Source organism: Gekko japonicus, unplaced genomic scaffold, assembly GCF_001447785.1.
Source record: "Gekko japonicus isolate JY-2015 unplaced genomic scaffold, Gekko_japonicus_V1.1 scaffold2135, whole genome shotgun sequence".
Taxonomy (NCBI): Eukaryota; Metazoa; Chordata; class Lepidosauria; order Squamata; family Gekkonidae; genus Gekko; species Gekko japonicus.
The window spans coordinates 171514-193523 of NW_015174902.1; the positions used below are offsets into that span (position 1 = coordinate 171514).

Below are 22010 nucleotides of genomic sequence, written 5' to 3' on the forward strand. Positions count from 1 at the left end.
AGCCAATCAAGTCACATATGCAAACAACCTCTGTGTTGGCAAAGGCAAAGGCCAATGAGGCTGCATATGCAAATAACCTTTGTGTTCTGACTGGCTATGGTGGGGAGAAGAACAGCTTAGAATGTTGGAGGCAGGTCTCAGGCAAAGCAGCCAGTAGATAGGGAGACCCTCTGAATAACAGAACAGAGAGTGAACTGAATTTGAAGCGTGTGGAATGTTCTAGAGGTGCCACCACCATTCGGCTTTTATTTATAAGGGAGATAAGGAGCCTCACGTCCCTTTGGTAACTGGGAGCTTCTTAAAGTAGCAAACATTTCCAGCAGCTTCAGGTCACCAGTGAAGCCCCCTTGCTACTGCTTCCTTTTTTATATCCAGCTTGGGTGCAGCCTTCTGGAATGGGTGTCACCTATCAGGCATGCTAAATCAGGTTCTAGTGCTTGCAAGGGACATCCCCTTATTAGGAAGAGAATTGATCCTGCAGCCACTTGGATGGAACATTGCTGCCAATATGTTCTGAGCTCAGATAAGGCTCCCTGACAACACCATTCCCCACTCTTCCTTGAGGGGTTCTTCAGCTATCGCACGACATTATGCTGCGTGTCAGTATCATAATTCATGTTAATTCCTTGGAGTAAAGAATTCTGTAAACTAACCTGTTTGTCACTAGCCCAACTGGTCCTATCTCTTTTTTCCCCTAGATGTTGTTGGCTCAGCAATAAATCTTCAAAGTAAATAATATAGTTGTTGTTCACTCTTGTATCGGTTGTTCAGTGTAGATAATATGGGCTCAGGAACAGCTGCACTTGATGCTATTGCATTCTTTATGTTAGAAACTAAACAGGATTGACTACTTTTTTTATGTTTCTAGAAGGAATGTTCACTATTCCTTATGACAATAAAGCATTTGTGATCCAGCGTCTTATTTTATTCATTTAGATATGTACACCTTGTTTTTCTCTTCAGTGGAGACCCAAAGCAGCATACAGGGTCATCGTCCCTCTATTTTATCCTTACAACAATAATCTTGTGAGGTGGGGGGTTGAACCCAGGTCTCCCAGATCCTACCTAACCACTGCACAGTGCTTACTAGGTGATATAAATTGAGTGAAGCTACTGGGTATCAAAAGGCATGGGATTCCTTCCTCACAAAATAGGGTGCCATCTGCAGTCATGGAACAGTTCCCCCATATGGAGGTAGAAGAAAGACCAGATGAAGGGTATCTTCAGGGTCATTATACTGTGGAGCTGCTATACTCTTGGCTGCTTGTCTAGTGTTGATAGTAAGGGTTCAGCAATACCTGTACCTGATGCATATGTATAGAATACTGGAAAGACTTATGCTAGTATTGAGGCTGAGCTTGTGTGTGTGTGCGCGTGCACATGCAAAGTGCTATCAAGCTGCAGCTGACTTCAGAATGATCAGAAGTGGGTTTGCTATTGCCTTCCTCTGTGTCACGACCCTGGAATTCCTTGGTGGCCTCCCACCCAAATGCTAACCAGGGCCAATTCTGCTTAGTTTCTAAGATCTGGCAAGATCAGGCTAGTTTAGAGTGTGGCTAAATGGTAACTATGTTTCTATAAATACATCAGGCCAGATTAAAACGGGGTGGGGTGGGGTTGCAAAGAGGCTGATTCATAGTAAGATCTAGTCCAAAGAGTAATCCACTCACCCACACCTCACTTAGGGTATGAGACGCTTTCAGTGGTTAGAGGGTAAAAATGTAAAATCTAATACAGGATAAAGTGAGATTGTCAGATAAAATAGAAAGTTACTGAGAGGCCTGGTTTCTGAGTTATTGACAGGTTGAAGATGCAGTGAAGTGTCTGAGGAAGAAATATGTGAATACCTGGGCAAAGGCTTCACAATAATGGGTAGTGTTGCTACTGGTGCAAGGGGCTGGAAGGCTCTGCAGGACACTAACACTGGGTATATTCCCATATATTTGGCTGCAGGATTTCGGGATATTAATTTGCAACTCGTTTATGGTTAAAAAGGTAAAGGTTTCCCTTGCTTGAAAGCTAATCGAATCTGACTCTAGGGAGCGGTGCTCATCTCCGTTACCAAGCCAAAGAGCCAGCGTTGGCCAAAGACGTTTCTGTACTTGGGGGGGAAAATCTGTGCCACTTTTTTTTTTTTGTAGAATCAAATGAAGCTTTAAAAACACTGAAAATTTAACAGGAGGACTCTGAGGGAAGTGAACCTGCAGTAGTGTTTTCATACACTATCTGTGTTGTCATTGATAAGAGGACTCTGAATTCCAAGAAGTCGGGAGAGTGAAGCATCTGTTTATATCAGAAACTTTATTACAAATAGATTCAGGTGGGTAGCTGTGTTGGAGTATGAAAAGTATGCAGACGGAGAGTGATGAATACATTACAGAGTAAAACGTTGTTGGGCTTAAACGTGCCACTGGACCAAACTTTGTTCTTTTATTTTGCAAAGAATCTACATTTCTGATTTTTTTTTTCCTTGGGATGTTTTACTTTGAAGAAAGGCAGGTTAACTCCACTCTCTGTGTAATTAACCATGCTTTAGCATATGTGGCCCTGACCTGGATGGCCCCAGCTAGTCTGATCTTGCCAGATCTCAGAAGCAGGGTCTGCCCTGGTTAGTTTTTGGATAGGAGACCACCAAAGAAGTCCAGGGTTGTTACACTGAGGCAGGCAATGGCAAAGCACCTCTGAATTTCTCTTGCCTTGGAAACCATATGAGGTCACACTAAGCTGGCTGGGACTTGACAGCACTTTCCACCACCACCAGGCCTGGGTGATTATACATGTGGTTTACAAGAAAAATCAAACCATTTAGTCAGACTAATATTTAAATGCAACAGGCAGTGTGTTGGAGCCTACAGTTAGCATACATCCACATACATGCTATCCCTTTTATTCAAATAAATACAGACGGAATTGGATATTTGAGATAATTCAGTTTGTCTAGGCCACATTGCCTCCTAATCAGAAAGTACAGTGATAGTGCCAAGGAGAATGTACTAGGAACAGGTACTGAGATGAACCAAGGAACAATAAAATAGAGGCATGAAGAGGTAAAACACAACATATTGTGCTTGTAGACTTACAAATTTAAACAACTTTTCTGAGCATTAGGATAGGTGGAGAAGACATAGTTGTAAATATGGACCTTTTTTCTTAGAAATATACATGTATGTGTATTTCCTGATTATAATGTAAGTAAAAGGGAACAGCAGAGTTCTTAGAATTACAGATTTCAAGTGAAGTCAGTAATAATGCTACTTTTAGTTAAACTAAAATATTCCCCCGGGTCCCAATTTAGCTTAAATTAGCTAGGTCCTATTGAAACCAGTAGAGCAAGTTAGCTACAACTAATTCAAGTATTAATGCTTTTAATCACATTTAAACATGACTAATGTCAGCTAGATTGTAGCCCTGCTTGATGGGAAAAGTGTGAATCACACAGGAATGTATCACTTCCTTGTAAACTTCAAAAAATAGCCATTTTAGTCATTCTTATGCTTTAGCTTTTCTGTGAGATGAACTGGAATTTATTTTTTTTTAAATGCCTTTTCCATTTGTGTTGGACTACAGAAAAGGAGTTTGTACTCAGATGGTAGTGACTGTAGATAGTAATGGAAATAAGTGGAAGTCTGAACCAAACATGTAGAAAAAAGGTATCTTGAGGTTTGGGACTTTCCACAGCATCTAGCAAACTTTCCATTTAACAATTATTTCTCAGGTGACCATTTGGGAAGAAATGCTGGAAGAAAAAGGAAGCCTCTAGTGGAAAAACCAATGTGCAAAATAAATGGAGTGGTCCTGAATACTTGGAAATGTACTAGCAATTGTCATTGCTAGTACATTTCCAAGTATTCAGGACCACTCATTTTAAAACAAACGATCCTCATTTTAAAACAAACGTGGACTCTTGGCATTAACAAAATAAAATTTGAAATTTATGTACTTTTCCTGTTATTAAACTGAAGTACTTATATTTGGAATTATTCATGTGATTTTTAAGAGTTGATAATTGTTTAAAACCCATGCACGCATGCCCTCACAGAAGTTCTCCACCAAATCCCACTATAGGACTATATGTGTTGCCAACTGTGTTCAAAGAATACTCCAGAACACTGCATTACAGGAATGAGTTGCACTCATAAAGGGTGATTTTTTTCTGTCTATAAAACAACTTTTTATGGAATTAGACTGTCCATTTTGCCCAGTACTGGCTACTGGCAGACAGCAGTTCTGCAGAATCTCAGGTAGAAGTATTTTCTAGTAGCTGCTAATGCAGACACCAAGGATCCCGTTCATAACAAGATCTACTACAGACCTATAGTTTTATGAAATTCTAAAAATACTTATTCAGTGGAACTTTCTTCAGAGGAAGCAATTTTAATAGGTTGTGAATGTCATATACAGTAAGAGTGTTGGAAAAGAACTAGGGAGATCCAGATACAAATCCCCAGTCAAGTATTAAGTTTGTTGAGTAAACTTGGCCCAGTCACTGTTAGCCTAACGTCTCGCAGAGCTGTGAGGAAACAGTGGAAAGGAGAAGTGCCCCGAGTTCCTTGGAGAAAGGGTGGGACAAAATACAACAGAATACTAAATGGAAATACTTCAGGTCTACTGAAAAAACTACCATCCTACAGTACTCAACTTCATTGAAGTTGGAGATGTATTTAGCAGTAAAAATAGCTACTGAATCCACCAAAATATTTATTGCATCAGAGACTATAAAGCTACTGTGTGTATAAATCATGGTATGCATTCAAGTGTACATGTCAGTTTTATATGGATTGTATTTTTGTCCCAGATTATTGTAGTGCAAATTATTAATTTATGTTCAATTTCAACTTCCAAAATGTTCTGCAATATTTGTATTGCAAACATTGGAGGAGCCAATAGTGTCTCCTTGGTAATGTTGACACATTATATTCCAGTACACATACAGTCCTGCAGAATGAAACTTAAAAAACAGTGGGACTATTTATATGTTGTAAATAGGAGGCACATACAGATTAACTCTTCAGTTACTGTTCCTATATGACTGAGGGGTGACATGATTGAGGTTTACAAGTTTATGCATGGGAAAGAGCAGGTAGAGAAAGAGGTAGTTTTCTCCCTTTCTCACAATACAAGAACTCGTGGGCACTCCATCAAATTGCTGAGCGGTCGGGTTAGAACGGATAAAAGGAAGTATTTCTTCACCCAAAGAGTGATTAACACATGGAATTCACTGCCACAGGAAGTGGTGAGGGCTACAAGCATGGACGGCTTCAAAAGGGAATTAGATAGGCATATGGAGCAGAGGTCCATCAGTGGCTATTAGCCACAAGGTATAGATAGGGGCTCTGGGGCAAGTGATGCTCTGTCTTCTTGGTGCTTGGGGGGCCAACAATGGGAGGGCTTCTAATGTCCTGGCCCCACTGGTGGACCTCCTGATGGCACCTGGTATTTTTGGCCACTGTGTGACAGAGTGTTGGACTAGATGGGCCTTTGGCCTGATCCAACATTGGCATCTCTTATGTTCTTATAAAGGCTTAAGGGGCTTTTCTGGTGTTTTCCAGTCTAGTGGAACAGATAAAAATGTGCAACTAGTTATGATTCATTGCTGTCTGGGTAATTGTTCTTATCACATTCATCTGTCCTAGTGTACATGGGGTTGCAAAGAGTCGGACTCGACTGTGCGACTGAACAACAACAAAAATATTGGCTATAGGGTTACCAGGTCCCTCTTGACAACCGGAGGCGGAAAACTTACCAAGAAAAAGACCCAGTCCACATTGCCAGTGTTACACAGGAAGTGACATCATGTCACCGATTTCTGGGCAGCACTCTGGTATTTGGGCACAAACTCAATGGTAAAACTGGCTTCTACCATAGAGTTTTTGCCCAAATACTAGAGCATTGCCTGGAAGTCGCTGATGTGATAAGATCAATTCCTGTGCAATACAGGCAATGTGGCCCAGGTCTTCCTCTTTCTATTGGTAAGTGTGCCTGCTGACCAGCTGACTGGCAGCTGGGAGGCAGGGTCCAGTGGTGTGGGACCCCTAAAAGAAATCAACCCTGACTGTTCCCTGGAAGGCCAGATAATGAAACTGAAGCTCAAATACTTTGGCCACCAAATGAGAAGGGAGCACTCACTGGAGAAGACCCTGATGCTGGGAAAGATTGAAGGTCAAAGAAGACGGGGCCGGCACAGGATGAGATGGTTGGACAGTGTCATCGACGCAACGAACATGAAACTGAGCCAACTTCAGAGGACAGCGGAAGACAGGAGGGCCTGGCGGGAGATGGTCCATGGGGTCGCGAAGAGTCGGACTCGACTGTGCGACTGAACAACAACAACAAGACCTGGGAGAGCCAGAATGACCTCTCAGGTGTGATTCATTTCCAAGGTGCAAAGGACCAACATCTTTTAGTTTGCTTCATATTAAATACATTTTATTAATACTGCTTCATATTAAATACATATTAAATAATCTGGTCCATGGGGTCGCGGAGAGTCGGACTCGACTGTGCGACTGAACAACAACAAATACATTTAGTGCACCTTACAGAGGAAAGGACAAAGCAGTCCAAACCAAGAGCTGTACTTGCAAACCGCAAAACTCTTGAAGAGCCCAATACGCCTTACATACACGCCCAACTAACCGAGCGTCTGCAAACCGAGGCTGTGAAACAATCCTGTAGCTCAAACCCAGCGGCCCTTTTTCTAATCATGTGACGAAGCTTTTCGCGGCTTCCGTCTTGTGCTTGCTTTTCGAACTCTCTTTTCTTCTTACAGGGTCCTAGCGCCACCGGATGCAAGTTGGGTCGCTCCGGTAGGAGCCCTTTCGTCGGCCATGGAGGGAGAGACGTCTAGTGCGGCGGACGGGAGGGAAGATCTCCTGCGTATGGCCGACCATTCGATAAGTGGGAACAAAGCAGCGATAGCGGAGGGGGACGAGGACGATTGTCAGGGCCTATGGAATCTGCCCGTAGAGGCCACCGTTCGCAGATGCGAGTGTGGCCGCTGTGGGTGAGTGAAAAAGCCGAGCGCGTACACAACTGCTTGTAGCTTATGAAAACTGAAAGTCTTCCCATTAAAGGACATTCCGGGTAAAAAAAACCACACACCACTTTCCACGGAACAATTCTGCAATAAATCGTAGTGTCCCACGCCCTTATTATGAGATGGGAAACAGTCCCGCCCCGATTTCAGTTTAAATTCTTGGGCTACCAGTTACTTTCTGTGAGTTTAGCACCTTAATTAGTTGCGCTCCTTGGAGGACGGAGCAGGTGGGATAAAAATCTTTTTAACCCCCCCCCCCCCCAAAAAAAAACAACCCCAACGACCCTATGCATTTGTTTATCAGTCTGTCTCTTGGTACTATTGTATATTATCTCACCTTTCATCTAAGAAAGCTGGAATTTGTATATCTGGCCCGTTTAGTGAGATCTAAACCCATGTTCCTCCATATTCAGAAACAATATCTAGCTTTCTGCACCATACTGGTGTCTTGACTTTCACTGTCATAGTACTGGATCCTGTAACTTGTTCGCAATCACTGTGAGTTCAAATAGTTTTGATTAAAAACAAACAACGGCAACAAAAATTCAAACTATCCTTGCTCCCTTCAGCAGAATGGTCCCCTGTATGTGCTTAGAGATATGGTGCGATTAAAGCCTTTTTGAATTACTGTTTCAACTCAAATAGGAAATGTGGGATGGGTTGTTTCCCTTCTCTCAGGGTGATGTTTATAATTTTCCCTTTCTTCTTTCCCCCTGAAATCAGCTAAATTGAGAGTGAATGAGTGGCTCAGGGTCATTCAGCAAGCTTCATGGTAGAGTGGAAATTTGAACTTGGCTCACCTGAATCCTAGTTGGGCACTTTACCAGTGGGGGGGGGGTGCGCGGCAAGGGCAGGTGCCCTGCTGTTAATACTTGCAAGAGTGAAATTCTGCCTGAGTTGTAATGTAGAATCACCTGTAAATAATATGGGCCCCTGGAGATCCCTTGTCATTTTTTGTTCATATTTTCCCATCCACTGAGGCCAGGTTTCCCACTGATGGTCTGGGACCATCATACCTATGGGACCACCTCTCCTGTTACAACCCCCTGTGCTCCCTTTGGACCATCTAGGGACCTCTTGCAGGTGCCTGGCCCCAGGAGAGCTCAATTACCAGTCACCAGGGGAAGGGCCTTCTCAGTTGTGGCCTCTATCATGTGGAATGCAGTCTTGGATGATGAACATGCCCTGCCGGACTTGTTAAGGCATGCAAAGCTGAATTAATGACAGACTCCCATCGCATCAACGAAGCACACACTTGTAGAAAAGGTATTTACTTTATTTGAAGCAATAGGTGCATAACAGGATCACTGTTCAGAATGAGGCAAAAGCGTGGAACTCAGTAGATTATAGGAAATTCAAAAAGCTGAGGCCCAATTGCGGGACTTCCCCCGCACGCCATTGAGCCTGGGAAGCAACGCTCTTGGGTAATCATAACATATTTGCTTCTCATGGATAGTACCATGAGATCACCCCAAGCTACTACCCGCCAGCAACCACCTGTGGCCTTGAGAGATACGGACGTTCCTGCAACAACAGGCATACATGGGAAAGTGAAAGCAGACAAGCGCATACCTAGAGAATAGACAAGCGCCTACATAGGGAATATACGAGGGCATACATAACGAATAGGAAAACACATTGGCAGCTTGCTGACAATTATTTAGGTGGGCCTTTGGAGGGTAACAATTTTTTTTGGGCTGTTTTAATAGTGGTATAGTGGCAGCCATGTATTTTTATGTTTTAATACATTAATGCTTTAATATTTTAATGTCAATGTTTTGTATTTGTGATTTGTTTTAATGTTGTAAGTTGCCATGAGACCCTCTGGGTGAGTGGTGACTAAAACAAATCTAATAAATAAATAAATTGAAACCAATGACCGGCAGCGCTTCTCTTGCCGTCAAGGCCCCTTACTGGAAGAACTTCAATTTCGGTACCCTTCCTGATGCATTTCTGTGTGCATCTGTTTTTCCTATGTGCGAAAAAAGTCAGGCTGTGATGACATATTGGGCTGGTCACATGACTTTGAGCAGCTCAGGTGAGAGCCAGTTTGGTGTAGTGGTTAAGTGCGTGGACTCTAATCTGGGAGAACCGGGTTTGATTCCCCTTTCCTCCACGTGCACCTGGCTGGGTGACCTTGGGCAAGCCGTAGTCCTGATAAGAGCTGTCATTGAAAAAGAGCAGTTTCTGTCAGAGCTCTCTCAGCCCCACCTACCTCACAGGGTGTCTGTTGTGGGGAGGGGAAGGGAAAGGAAAGGAGTCTGTAAGCTGCTCTGAGACACCTTTGGGTAGTGAAGGGCGGGGTATAAATCCAATCTCCTCCTCCTCATCAGGTGCTTTGTGCTCCCTGCTATTCCAGAGGATGACCGCTTCCCCCCCTCCCCAGTCTGAAATGGTCAGATCAGTTGTCATAAGGACAGTATTTAGTGCTTTCTGGAAGAAAATGTATATGGATAGATCTCAAATTGATTCTGTATTCCCTCTTCATTTCATTTTACTCAAGAGAGTCCCATTTCTTTGATACCATGTGTTGTAGCTGGTGAAACAGTATCATTCTGCAGTGACCAAAGAGAACTCCTATTTAAAATACATTTTATTTATTTACTAAAACATTCCTATACCACCTTTCGTCATGGTTCAAGGTGGTTTACAATAATAGTTAAAAAGATTTTCAGTTTAAAAGCAAAAATAAAATAACCCCAAATCTCTCTCCCCTCCCCGCCCCCTTAAATGATGCCTGCTAATCCAGACTCCCTCAAAAGCCCTGTCAAACAGGCAGGCCTTGGAGCGCCTCCTGAGGATCCCCGAGGAGGGAGTCCCCTTCACTTCTTCTGGGTGCCCATGCCACAAAGCTGGAGCCACGATGAAAAAGGCCTGGGCTCTGCTCAGTGCCAGACGGGCCACCCTTAAGTGGCGGGAGAGCCAGCAGGTGGCTGCCTGATTACTGCAGTTGGTGCACAGGGACATATGGAAGGAGTCAGTCCTTCAAAAATGTTTACCACCACCATTGTAAACATATTTATATTCTACCCATTTTTCCCAGAAACAAATGTGATATGTATGTATGGACATTATTCTGTTTTATCTTCACAACTCTGAAAAGGACAAGGTTTATTCATCGATTTGTGCTTTGCTTTCTTAGTGGTTAACTGTTCCTGTCTTTAAGCACTAGTGTATCTTAGGCTATGTTTCTGGAAAAGATTAGGGGGCTCTTATTTTTATTGTGTGTTTTAAGCTTATTATTTATAATCAGCCTTTCTCATTAATACTCAAGCAGGGTTACAGATTAAAGAAAGTGAAAACAAAATGTAATCATTTAGTATAAGACACCCAATGAAGGATGCAATAGGGCTAAGGATACGAACATTCAAAGGTAGTGTGAGCAGCAATGTACACAGCATGTTACCTGAGGCAAGATGTTGTGTTTTTGTATTATGTTACAGAAGTCTAGTTAAAAGGTAACTATTTGTAGAAGTAATCAAGTAGCTTTACAAGAGAACCATCTACATTCCTGTGACACATGTATTTGTTTGCAACACAAAAAGTATTCTCTTCTGGCTCAAAGCAGCGTACAGTTCCAAATATTAGCAACATAAAATCCTATTCTCCTCTGCAAGAAGATGCTTGCAGCTTAAATCCTTTTAAAAACTTCTAAAACTTTAAAAATGGTGTCTCCCCCCACCTCTGGAGGAGCCAATATAGAAAAAGAATGGGCTGTAGTAGAGAGGTGAAGGCCTATTTACCCCCCCCCAAAAAAAAAGGGGGAAGAGTTTTTTTCCCCTTGAGGACTTTTTCCCCAATTTTTCCAATAGAATTATTTGACATTTCGGGGAGTACTGGTGGAAAAAAAACCTCATATGAAAAATGCTCTCTTTAGAATGAGTTAAATGCTTTTAAAGATAAGGTGGGCAAACTGTAGACGTTGTTGTTGTTGTTCAGTCGCACAGTCGTGTCCGACTCTTCGCGACCCCATGGACCAGCTCCCGCCAGGCCTTCCGGTCTTCTGCTGTCCTCTGAAGTTGGCTCAATTTCATGTTCGTTGCATCGATGACACTGTCTAACCATCTCATCCTTTGCCGTCCCCGTCTTTTTTGACCTTCAATCTTTCCCAGCATCAGGGTCTTCTCCAGTGAGTGCTCCCTTCTCATTTGGTGGCCAAAGTATTTGAGCTTCAGTTTCATTATCTGGCCTTCCAGGGAACAGTCAGGGTTGATTTCTTTTAGGATTGACTGATTTGATCTACTTGTAGTCCAAGGGACTCTCAAGAGTCTTCTCCAGCACCATAGTTCAAAAGAATCTATTCTTCGGCGCTCAGCCTTCCTTATAGTCCAACTCTCGCAGCCATACATGACTACTGGGAATACCATTGCTTTGACCATGCGGACTTTTGTTGGCAAGGTGATGTCTCTACTTTTTATCATGCTGTTTAGGTTCGCCATCGCTTTCCTCCCAAGGAGCAGGCGTCTTTTAATTTCATGGCTGCAGTCACAGTCTGCGGTGATCTGGGATCCCAGGAACGTGAAGTCTGTCACTACTTCCACGACTTCCCCTTCTATTTGCCAAGGAGTGATGGGGCCGGATGCCATGATCTTAGTTTTTTTGATGTTGAGCTTCAAGCCCACTTTTGCGCTCTCCTCTTTTACCCTGAGCAAGAGGCTCTTTAGGTCCTCTTCACTTCCCGCCATTAGAGTGGTATCATCTGCATATCTGATAGACCACTCTTAAATCCAAGATTTATTTCTGCACCTAGAAGGATACCTGATCTTCATGAAGGGAGTGTTATAGGGCAGGGATAGCCAAACTGCGGCTCTTTCACACATATTGTGTGGCTCCCAGTAGGGCAGCTGGGGAAGTGAAGGGGAGGCATGCCTCCCCATTGGTCTTCCCTTCCCCAGCCAGTGTTCCCCTCCCTGGGTAGGCTTGAGGTGGTGGTGGGGAGGATGAAGAAAGAAAGCAACTTTAACTGCGTTCCCAAAGGGCCCCCCCACCAGCTGGCTTGAAGAAGGTATTTGCCTCTTTAAATACCTTCTCCAGGCCGAGCTAGCCAGCATGGGGGGGGGGACTTGAAAGATGCATTTAAAGTTGCTTTCCTTCCACCTCCACCTCCCACTCCCCATCTATTTGCTTTCTTTGTATCTCTCCGCTTTTCTCTCTTTCTTTCCACCTCTCTCTCTCTATCTTAGACAAATAAATCTCGTTGGACAAATAAATATCAGTATCAGTATCTGTTTTTACACCTTTTGTTTTTATTTTGGGCAGTCTCATTTGCATATTTTTCAATAAAAAGGTGTGTGTAATATTTGTTCATGTCTTGTGGCTCTCAAACTTCTGATGTTTATTCTATGTGGCTCTTACATTAAGCAAGTATGGCCACCTCTGATATAGGGCTTTCATTGCTTTTCAGCTGTTGCATGGTTTCTGTTGTCCTTTTGACCTAGTTTGTGGTTGACCTTTTCACCTCTCCCTCAAACCACTGTGACACACATACCCATAGATGGAGTGTGGAAGACAATTTAATATAGGCAAATATGTTATAGGGAAATGATGGTGTCATGAGCGTGCAAAAGTATATCTTGAATTGTGAATCAGCAGTGGAGATGCCAAACTGAGGCCCCAGTCACACGGGCAGGAGAATGCGGGGGGGGGGCGTGGCTGTTTGCCCTGGAGCAAAATAACGCGCAGGTGCGCGATCAGACGTCCCGTCAAGATCCCGTGGTTAGGGGGGAGGTGCCGATCACAGTACAATCCTGCGGCGCAGCAAAGAAGTGGCCTCCCTAGCAAATGGCTCTGGGTTTAACCCCTTCCAGGGCTACAGAGGAATGCAATGTGTCCTCTGTCCGGTCCCCTCCAGGAGGAGCTTCAGCCGGGCCACCGTCCCTCCACGCCCCACCCTGCACCTCCCCCTCTGCCGTCCGGTGCAGAGAGTTCCTCTTAAGCAGGCCGAGCCAGGAGTGGGGGGGGTACGGAAAAGAGGAGGGGGCTGTGTTGTTTGTTTTTAAACGAAGTGTGCGCATGCGCCGTTGGGTGCTTGTGCGCATCCTGTGGAGACTTGGGGAAAAAACCTTTTAGCAATGGGACATGGGTGGGCGCCGGATGCCACAACCTACCACCGGAAACGCGATCAGGCGCCCGCCCTTGCCCCGTGGTTTCCAGAAACTAGTACCTCGCAGGTACTAGTTTTTTACCCCGCATCTTCAGCGGGAAGTCTCGAGTTCGCCATGGGAGCTCTATGCTTCCCAGATGTGGCGCTGTGATCGCCCCCAGAAAATCCGCCTATCTTCCGTCTCTGTATCGTGGCTAATGCTCCGTGTGACCGCAGCCTGAGAACATCTTTCCAGTGTTTATACATAGAATTAGACTTGGATCCAGTGGCACCTTAGAGAACAATGGAAGTTTTAGGGTATAAGCCTTAAAGATTCAAGGCTCCCTTTGTCAGATATGAGTAGAAATGAAGATAGTTCTCTTATCCTAGTTTGAAGGTGGGTAGGATGTTGTAAAGAATGTGTGTAAAGGATACAGAGGTACAATGCATACTGTAATGAGCTTAATTAGAACAGTGAGGGAATGCTTGGGGGCAGAAAATTGGCATATGTAGTAAGATAAGAATCCTAGGTCCTATTCAGCCCCAGGGGTCCATTGTTCTGAACTTGTGAATGAATCCAAGTTTAGCAATATCACATTGTAATGTTCCCTTGAAGCTTCTTTGTTTGAGGACTGCTATTCTTAAATCAGCAATGGAATGACCTGGAAGAGTAATAATACATGCAATTAAATGCATGCATGTTCAACCAGCACTTAATGGTGCTCCATGTGTGAGTTTCATTTCATAATGTGTGAAATGACCATAAATGATGGGTGGTTTATGCAAGAATATGTCATTTACTTTTATTTTTCACTACTGAAGTAGAATTTTTCTTTTTGTTTTGGAGTCAGAATTAATTAACATAGTTGGTAGGGCAATAGTTAAAACAGTTTTCAGTTATTATTATGATGGTTTAAGTCATCAGGACTTTAATCTGAAAAATACTTAGCAGTTCTATTAGCTTTAACAAGATTTAATGAAAAGCCTTTTAGTGTGAGAAATTTGTAAACTGCACCCATAAAGACATCAAAAGTAAATTTGCGGGTAAGTGGTAGCTTGCACGATCTTGAGTTAAATTTGGGTTTAAGAGTAGTATCTAAAGCTGTGTTATTTGGTGGTACTATACTGCCATCTAGTGAAAAATGGTATACTTAAAATAATTTGCAGGCAAAACATTTTCATTATGTATTTAATTTATTTTAGCATTTAAATGTTTGATTATAACAATTCAACTTTGGCTTCATGGTCTGTAGTAAACTCCTACCATAGTTGTACTCTTTTGGCAGAATGCATAGTGATGAGGCTCTACATTTTTTCCTTGCAGGAAGAAATTGTCATCCGTACATTAGAAACAAAGGGAGCAATCCTAATAAGGTCAACTCAGAACTAAGGCCCATTCTATTCAATGGGGCTTACTCACAGGGAAGTGTTCTGAAGTTTTTAGCCAGTGTCTCCAATGTATCAGATTTCTTTCTGCGTGCAAAAAAGGTCCGTGGCGGGGGCGGGGGGTTCCAGAAATATACTGATTTTGCCCTCCCCCCTCTTTTTAAAACCCCCTAAAAAAATACTTGAGGGTTTTTCCCCCCAGGAAAAAAAACATTCCACAGAAAAAAAATCTCAGATCAAAAATAGAATTAAATATTTTGTTTTATTATTATTGCAGTTATTTTCCATCTCCTGTAAAAGTGTGCTTTCAGGCTCTGGGTGTTTGGGAATTGTAAAATGGAGTGTCTGCTGCAACTATAAACACTTTTTAAAAAGTGGAACATTTTTCTAACCCCAAGATACATGGGGTTTTGGCTTGGGGTTAGACATGTACTGTAAAATATAGTATGTGTGTTTTTGTTGTTGTTGTTTCCAGATTACTGCCAAAGAGTGCCTCTAGGGTTTACAATACCATAATGGTAAATATGATGTGTTTCGGGCTGGGGAAAACTTATATTTCTAAGGTAACATCACCCAGTTCTCTTGACTAATTTAATAGTAGCATAGCATGCAGACCATGCATACTGAGGAAATCTGTGCACATCCTGTTGTTATGCCAACTTCTCCAGGAAATTCCTGGAGACCCAATCCAAGTTATCTACCAAGGAAGTTTGGGTGTTTGTGGCTGTGCGTAAGTTCTATACCAGTCTATACAGAGGTCAGATGGCCAATGAGACGCTCGCTATTGTCCAGGAAGTGAGACAACACGCTAGTCCTTAAATAAATGTTGTCTTTACTAAAGGTTTTTCATCAGGCATACAAAATCGGAATCATACAAATTCATACAAGCTCCTTAGTTACAAAAGTACATTAGAACAATTACAGCATAGAAAATAACAAAAGCATCAAAATGGGGAAGACACAATGGGGCACGGCTATACTCATCTGAGGTCCAGCTGAGGAAGAACTCCCCTCCTTGGAACGCTGGGCAGCCGAAAGCAGCAGCTTGTGAACTCCAAGGCACACAGGTAGGACCAGCCAAACCACGTGTGAGCTCTCTGGGTCGCGACTCCCGGAGAACTTAAGTAGTAGAGTCACTTGTAGCACCTTAGTGCACTGCTATGGGAAGGGTGGGTTAACCAGAGAGACAAAGGAGAGTTTCTCCTTAAATAAACTCTTTTTGGGGCATGTGCTATCCAGCCATAAACTATCAAACCCGTCCTCTAAACTATCACTACTGGATGAAGAGGGGGTGACGAGGGGATGACGAGGGGATGACGCTCTCCTAAGGGGTGGTGGCAATATGCAGATCCTACTCCTACATCAAAGGTGCCTTTTGGCAAGGTGTGAATCTTCCGTTCCCATGGACACCTCTTGATTTGCAGATCTGGTTCCTGCTCCAAAGCCATAAACGCTATTGTCTTTAGATCTCCAAACCAGATTAAGGGAGTAGGGTCACTTGCTCTTTCCATTCCAGGAATGCCGGGGTTCGCTGGGGATTTTCCACAGCTCTCCAAGTGGGTGCAATGGCGCGGTGTCTTCTCCATCCCAAAGAGTCATGGGATACATTCCAGGGACGCACATGGTCCGTATGTGCAACGGCAGGCCCAGGCCAGCCTATTTCTAGGCAAGCATGAGATGCAGAACAAAGCAACACACAACATACAGCAATCCCTGAATACATATTGCATAGGTATTCATGCTAGAGACACACATAAGCAGCATCACCACTATACAGAAATACAAACATAAGCTCATATCGTTACACTGTTAAACCACATCACTTCCCTTATTACCATCAACTCAATAAGGATCTCTGTGTTGCTCTTGATAGGAGAAAATGTTACTGGAGTTGGAGACAAGGCAGTTTTCTCCTCTCACAGATACCTTATTAAGTCAGGCCTCCATGTCTCAGTTATAAAACCTGTAGCTCATTTTCTCTGAGGTTGTACAACAAATTTAGAGCCCAATGGCACCTTTAAGACCAACAAAGGTCTTAAAGGTGCCATTGGACTCTAAATTTGTTGTACTGCTTCAGACCAACACAGCTAACCAGCTGGATTTTTCTGAAGTTTTATGTATAGTGGACTAGAGTTTTGAACTTGGGGTCAGCAACTGATAAGCATCTGTTTACAGGAGCTATTGTAGTGATGTCAGCTTGGATCAAATACTTATTGGATTTTCAGATAGCTTTTCCTATTAAAATGATATATAAAACTACAAATATCATGAACTCATAACAATAGCAAAGAAATCTGCTGCCATAGCATGGAAGTTTACATAAAACCATCAGGATAAGAGTCGTCATTAAGAACATTTATTAAAAGCCTAGCAGAAGATGGCTTTGTAAAAATACAATTGAAATAGCTGTTAGGTAATATTGTGTGATGGTTACAGAAGGGACCTAATAGATGGCCTTGGATAGTTTTCAAAGCAAGGCCTCATTGGCAGATCTCAAGCAATGGGACAGTATATGGGAGCCTCTCAGGCACTTCAAGATGTACATAGTTTAGAGATTTAAAGGTGGAAAGAAATAGATTATGAATTAACTTTTTGGACCAACAGTCATATGTGCTCTGTCTTATGCATGAAAGATGGGTAGCTGCGTTTTGGACCAACTGAAAATTCTAGATGACCTGGAAGGACAGCTCAACATAGAATGTATTAAAAGGGTTTTATCTGGAAGAATAGTCTGATCATCTTCAGTCTTCTGTGCAGTCCTCATTGGGACTGCGCTTGCACAGGCCAGCCACCAGAGGCTCTCTTCCAGCTACTCTGGTATTTCTTTAACACTCCAAGGGGAGCCTCCTCCCCTTTCCCTCAACCCTTTCTTCGCCACTACATTGTGAGGACGTGTTCTCTTCAGCTTTGGTTTTTCCTGGGAATTCTCCTCTTTGGGAATTGTCCAAGAAGGCTTTGTTTAAAGAATGTACCCAGTGCGGTTACCCATTCAGATGAGCACCTAATCTGCCTTTTCTGCTTAGTTGAGGCCCATAATTACAACCACATAGAAGATTGGCCTCCAGTTTACCCAAAAAGCCTGCTCAGGTTGAGCAGCACATTTAAAGGCAAGTCTGTGGGAGAAAACACACTCTTGCTCTAATAGCCCGGCAGTGGAAACATCTGCCCCAGCCGAGCACAGTCAATCCTTTCCCTTGAAGTCCATGGTTAGAACCGATCAACTTGTGAGGCTGCCATTGAGTGTTCCAGTTCTGTCAGTTCTGGGGACAGAACCGAAATGTCAGGTCCAGTCACCTGCCCGTTCAGCTGAATGCAGGCACATTGGAACCTCTGCCTAAGAAAGCCCATTCCAAATCCAAACATAAGGCGAAGCATCATTCCAGTTTCAAGATGCTCCCAGAATCAATCCTCTCTTTGGTTCCAGCCAAACTGTGTTTGGTTTCGACGGAACGGAAGGAAGTCTCCCCATCACAAATGCCTTCTCTACATGTCTCCCCGGTTCATTTGTTCTCAGAGGGGGGAAATAGAGCCTGGTCAGGGCACATTGGTGGTTTTAGTAGCTAGTCAGCTATTGGAATCATCCTCCCCAGTACTGTGGCCGAATTCTATGCCTCCACCTCCTTGGCAAGGCTACCATTATTATTATTTTCCTTCTCTTGTACCTCAAGAGTGGCAATCACAAAAAGCACCTCCAGAACCAAGGCACACCTTTCCACAGAACTATGGTGCTGCAGGTCCACCAATTTGGTATCCTCCTGCAATTTCTCCCCACCCCTTTATGGGACATTCAGATTCCGAGGAAGAGCAGGTTTTGAGGGCTAACTCCCTTTCTGGTTCGGGCTCAGACTTACCATCAGACCCTTCCCCTGATGAAACTGTACCCTGATTCAGTGTCACCTAATGAAGATCTGAAGCTCTACGCAGAGCAAAGGATGCAAATAACTAAATCATTAGAAATAGAGGTGATCTCTAGCAAGCCAAGACCTCAAGACAAGATCTTAGGCAAGCTTCATGCAGAGTCACCTGGTACAATCAGTTTCCCTATCCTGGAGGTTATTGCCCTCTGGCAAAAACCAGCTAGCATGGCTGCCACATCCAAAACGGTGGAGAATTTATACAGGGTGCAACAAGAAGCATTCTTGTTTATTCAGCCATTCTCTGGCCTCATCCCTCAGAGCTGAGGAGATGCAGGCGAAACAGCAAATAGGTGTGCATTCTTCACCAGCTGCTAGAATTGAAAAATCAATGCAGTTAATAGAAAGGTTTACTCTTCTGTTGCACTCAACCTGTGCATTGCCAACTGTAGTGCCATTATGGGAGGATATCAGTTGTTCCTCTCGGAAAAGATGGCTGCTTATATCGAGCTTCTGCCTGAAGATAAGCCTCTGAGTAAACTTCTCCAGACAGAAGCACTGGGTTTATCCAAGCAACAGATTAATGCAGGCAGACATGCGGCTGACTCCTCCTCCAGGGCCATGGCATCAGCACTTGCACTAAGAAGGCATGCTTGGGTGCACTCCACAGCTCTTTCTTCTGAAACCCAACACAAGGAGGAAGACCTCCCCTTTGAGGGAACAACACTACTTTGTCAACCAACAATCTTGTTTTCCCAAATCAAGAAGAAAAAGCAAACAGCTCATTCATTTGGCATCACAGCAGGTCCCGCCATTCTGTACAGGCCCTAGCAGACATATAGATTCCACCAATCACAGTCGCCATACTCCTGGCACTCTCAACAGCAGCCTCGCTCATCACAGTATCCTGCACAGTGGCCCTTTTCAGGGTCTGTGGCGTAGGACAGGCACAGGTCCAATCCTAAAGCTACACATTTAGGCTTACAACATCAGCCACTTCCTAAAGAGCCACAACAGGCTACAAAAGGTGTACTAGGGCCTATAATAGACCAGCCACCTACCATCTTTAAAGACAGGTTGCCTGCCTTCAGTGACAAATGGCAGGAGGTCACTGATGACACTTCCGTTTTATCAATTGTTAGTTTAGGTTACAGATTAGGGTTTTGGCAATGGCCACCCCTCCAATATCCTGATCAGGCTCTGAATAACTCCATGCCTAAATTGGAACAGGAGCTGTCGTCCCTTATGCAAAAGGGCGCAGACAGAGAGGTCCTTACTTGAACCCTATCATAGGTTTCTATTCGTGTTTTTCATGGTACCCAAGAAAGATGGGGGGCCTTAGGACTATCCTAGATCTGAGGGATCTGAATTTTTTCCTGAATGTTGGAAAGTTCAAAATGTTGTCTTTTGAGTTGCAACTGTTATCACTAAACTGTTGGTTTTGTGTACTTGACCTTCAGGATGCTTATTTCAATATAGCTATTCACCCCTCTTATCACAGGTGCCTGCACTTCAAATATGATCATATTTCTTACCAGTACATGGCCCTTCTGTTTGGGCTAGTGACTGCCCAAGGTTATTGGTAGACATCATGCCTCCAACCCTCTCAGAAGTCTGAAAGAGGGGCTTCCGGTTTTCGGTGATCACCATGGCAGTAGCTTTCTCCCGGACCTCCGAGAGAAGTCTGCCAGCGCCCACGGCTGGGAGGGGGCGCGACTGTACGCGCCACCCCAGGAGCCCGGGAGAAGGGCTCCCAGCCATGGGTCGCTAGAGAGCTCCCCCCAGGTGAGAAAAGCTGGTGAGGGGGGGCTACTCCAAGCCCCGATGGTCCCACCATGGAGCGTCCCATATGGGAACAAGATCAGCACACTGGAGCAAGCATTTGATGATCAAGTGATATTAAATACAAGCGAGCAATTGTCGAAAATGTGAGTTTAAGTATAAGCAAGAACAACGAAAAAGTTCATGGCTCTCCCAAATGAAAATGGGGGGGGAGGGATTCCCCTCCATTAAGAATTGTTTACAGGCAAATTTAGCTATAAAAAGCGACCGGAATAAAATAGACTGTAAGAGCTTAAAGGTAAAGGTAAAGGTTCCCTCGCTCAAAAGCCAGTCGAATCCGACTCTAGGGTTGCGGTGCTCATCTCCGTTTCAAAGCTGAAGAGCCAGCGCTGTCCGAAGACGTTTCCGTGGTCCTGTGGCCGACATGACTAAACACCAAGGTGCACGGAATGCTGTTACCTTCCCACCGAAGTGGTACCTATTTATCTACTTGCAATTTCTTGCTTTTGAACTGCTAGGTAGAGCTTACCACGTTACAAAAGAACTTCCGGAGACTTTGACAAACTTTTGATAAAAGTAAACAATTCTCAAACATGGCGCCGCCAACGGTGAAGGACTCTAGAGATAAATAAGCGAAAGCAAAGCTTCTTCTCGGAAGTTCCAGCCCTGCGAGTTCTGTTCCTAGATAGGACTCAACAGCAGAACTTCAAAGGCTCTTATTGGAAGCACTTCACCCTCTGCTGTAGAAAATCACGGCAATTGACAACAAGCTGGACACACAACAAGCGCAAATGGCTGCAAACACGCAGAAAATCGAAAAAACGGAGCAGGAGCTTAAAGAGATTGATACCAACTCAAAAAACATGGACAAAAAACTGCAGGCACTGGGAAAAAAAGTGTCAAATCGAAGAGTCTCGAGTATTACAGCTTCAAATGGAAAGAGCAAGCTATGTCTTGAGACTTCAAGGTATCCAAGAAGAGAAAGGAGAGAATCTAAGATTGTTGGCAACGCTCTCACGCCCATGGCAGAGATGACATCGGATCAACTTCAAAGCAAAATATATATTGTCAATAGATCATATTCAGAATTTATCAGAAAGAATAATCTGCCAGGGGAAGTTACAATAAGATTCTCTTGAAGAAAAGTGAGAGACCAACTATTGAAAGCATCCAATGGAGCTACCTTGAAGATAAAAGAGGAAGATATAAGAATACTGAAAGATGGTCCATTTGAGATAAGAAGGAAAAGAAGGAAATATAGAGACTTGGCTCTATTTCTACGAAAGCATGACATGGCCTACAGATGGTTAACACCTGAGGGACTAATCTTCAGATATGCAAATGGTAAAGAAAGGATTGACTCTGTTGAAAAGGCTTGTGAATTTTTGCGTCAACATAGCAGTCCAACAGGAGAAGGTGCGACCGATGATGCCAAAGAGAGCGAAGAAGAAGGAGAGGCTGGATCCACTGAGGAAGACTCTGACTCTAAATTGGGGGTGGCAGGTCCTAAACAAGGTTATCAGTTGAGATACAGAAAGGGGGAAAATAGATTGTTAATGTGCTTTGGAATACTTAAAAAGACGTTTATTGTATATCGTTCAACAATCTTTTTATGAAATTAGAAATGTTGATGAAGCACTTATGTTTAATTAGATGATCATTTTCAAAAGTCTGGAAGAGGATCCCCATGATTATCATATAGTGAGGAAGGAGACCATTCCATTAGAACATTGATCATACATTTGTGACGGACTGTTTCAGGCAGAAGTATTTCTAATCAGGATTACCCCAGAGCAAAGATCCCTTCATGCACATATTACAATCTCCCTTGCTTTTGCAGGGAGAATTCCTAGAAACCTGAGATCACAAG

At 43.5% G+C, this 22010-nt stretch overlaps 1 protein-coding gene across 1 annotated transcript in view; it reads left to right on the forward strand.

The window, feature by feature from the left end:
- The first annotated feature begins 6800 nt into the window (after positions 1 to 6800).
- Positions 6801 to 22010, forward strand: part of DTWD2 (DTW domain containing 2) — a 133810-nt gene continuing 118600 nt past the window's right edge. The window contains exon 1 of the mRNA XM_015424995.1: positions 6801 to 7003. Coding sequence (XP_015280481.1) covers positions 6828 to 7003 — 176 coding nt within the window. The 5' untranslated portion in view covers positions 6801 to 6827. The remainder of the gene's footprint in view (positions 7004 to 22010) is intronic.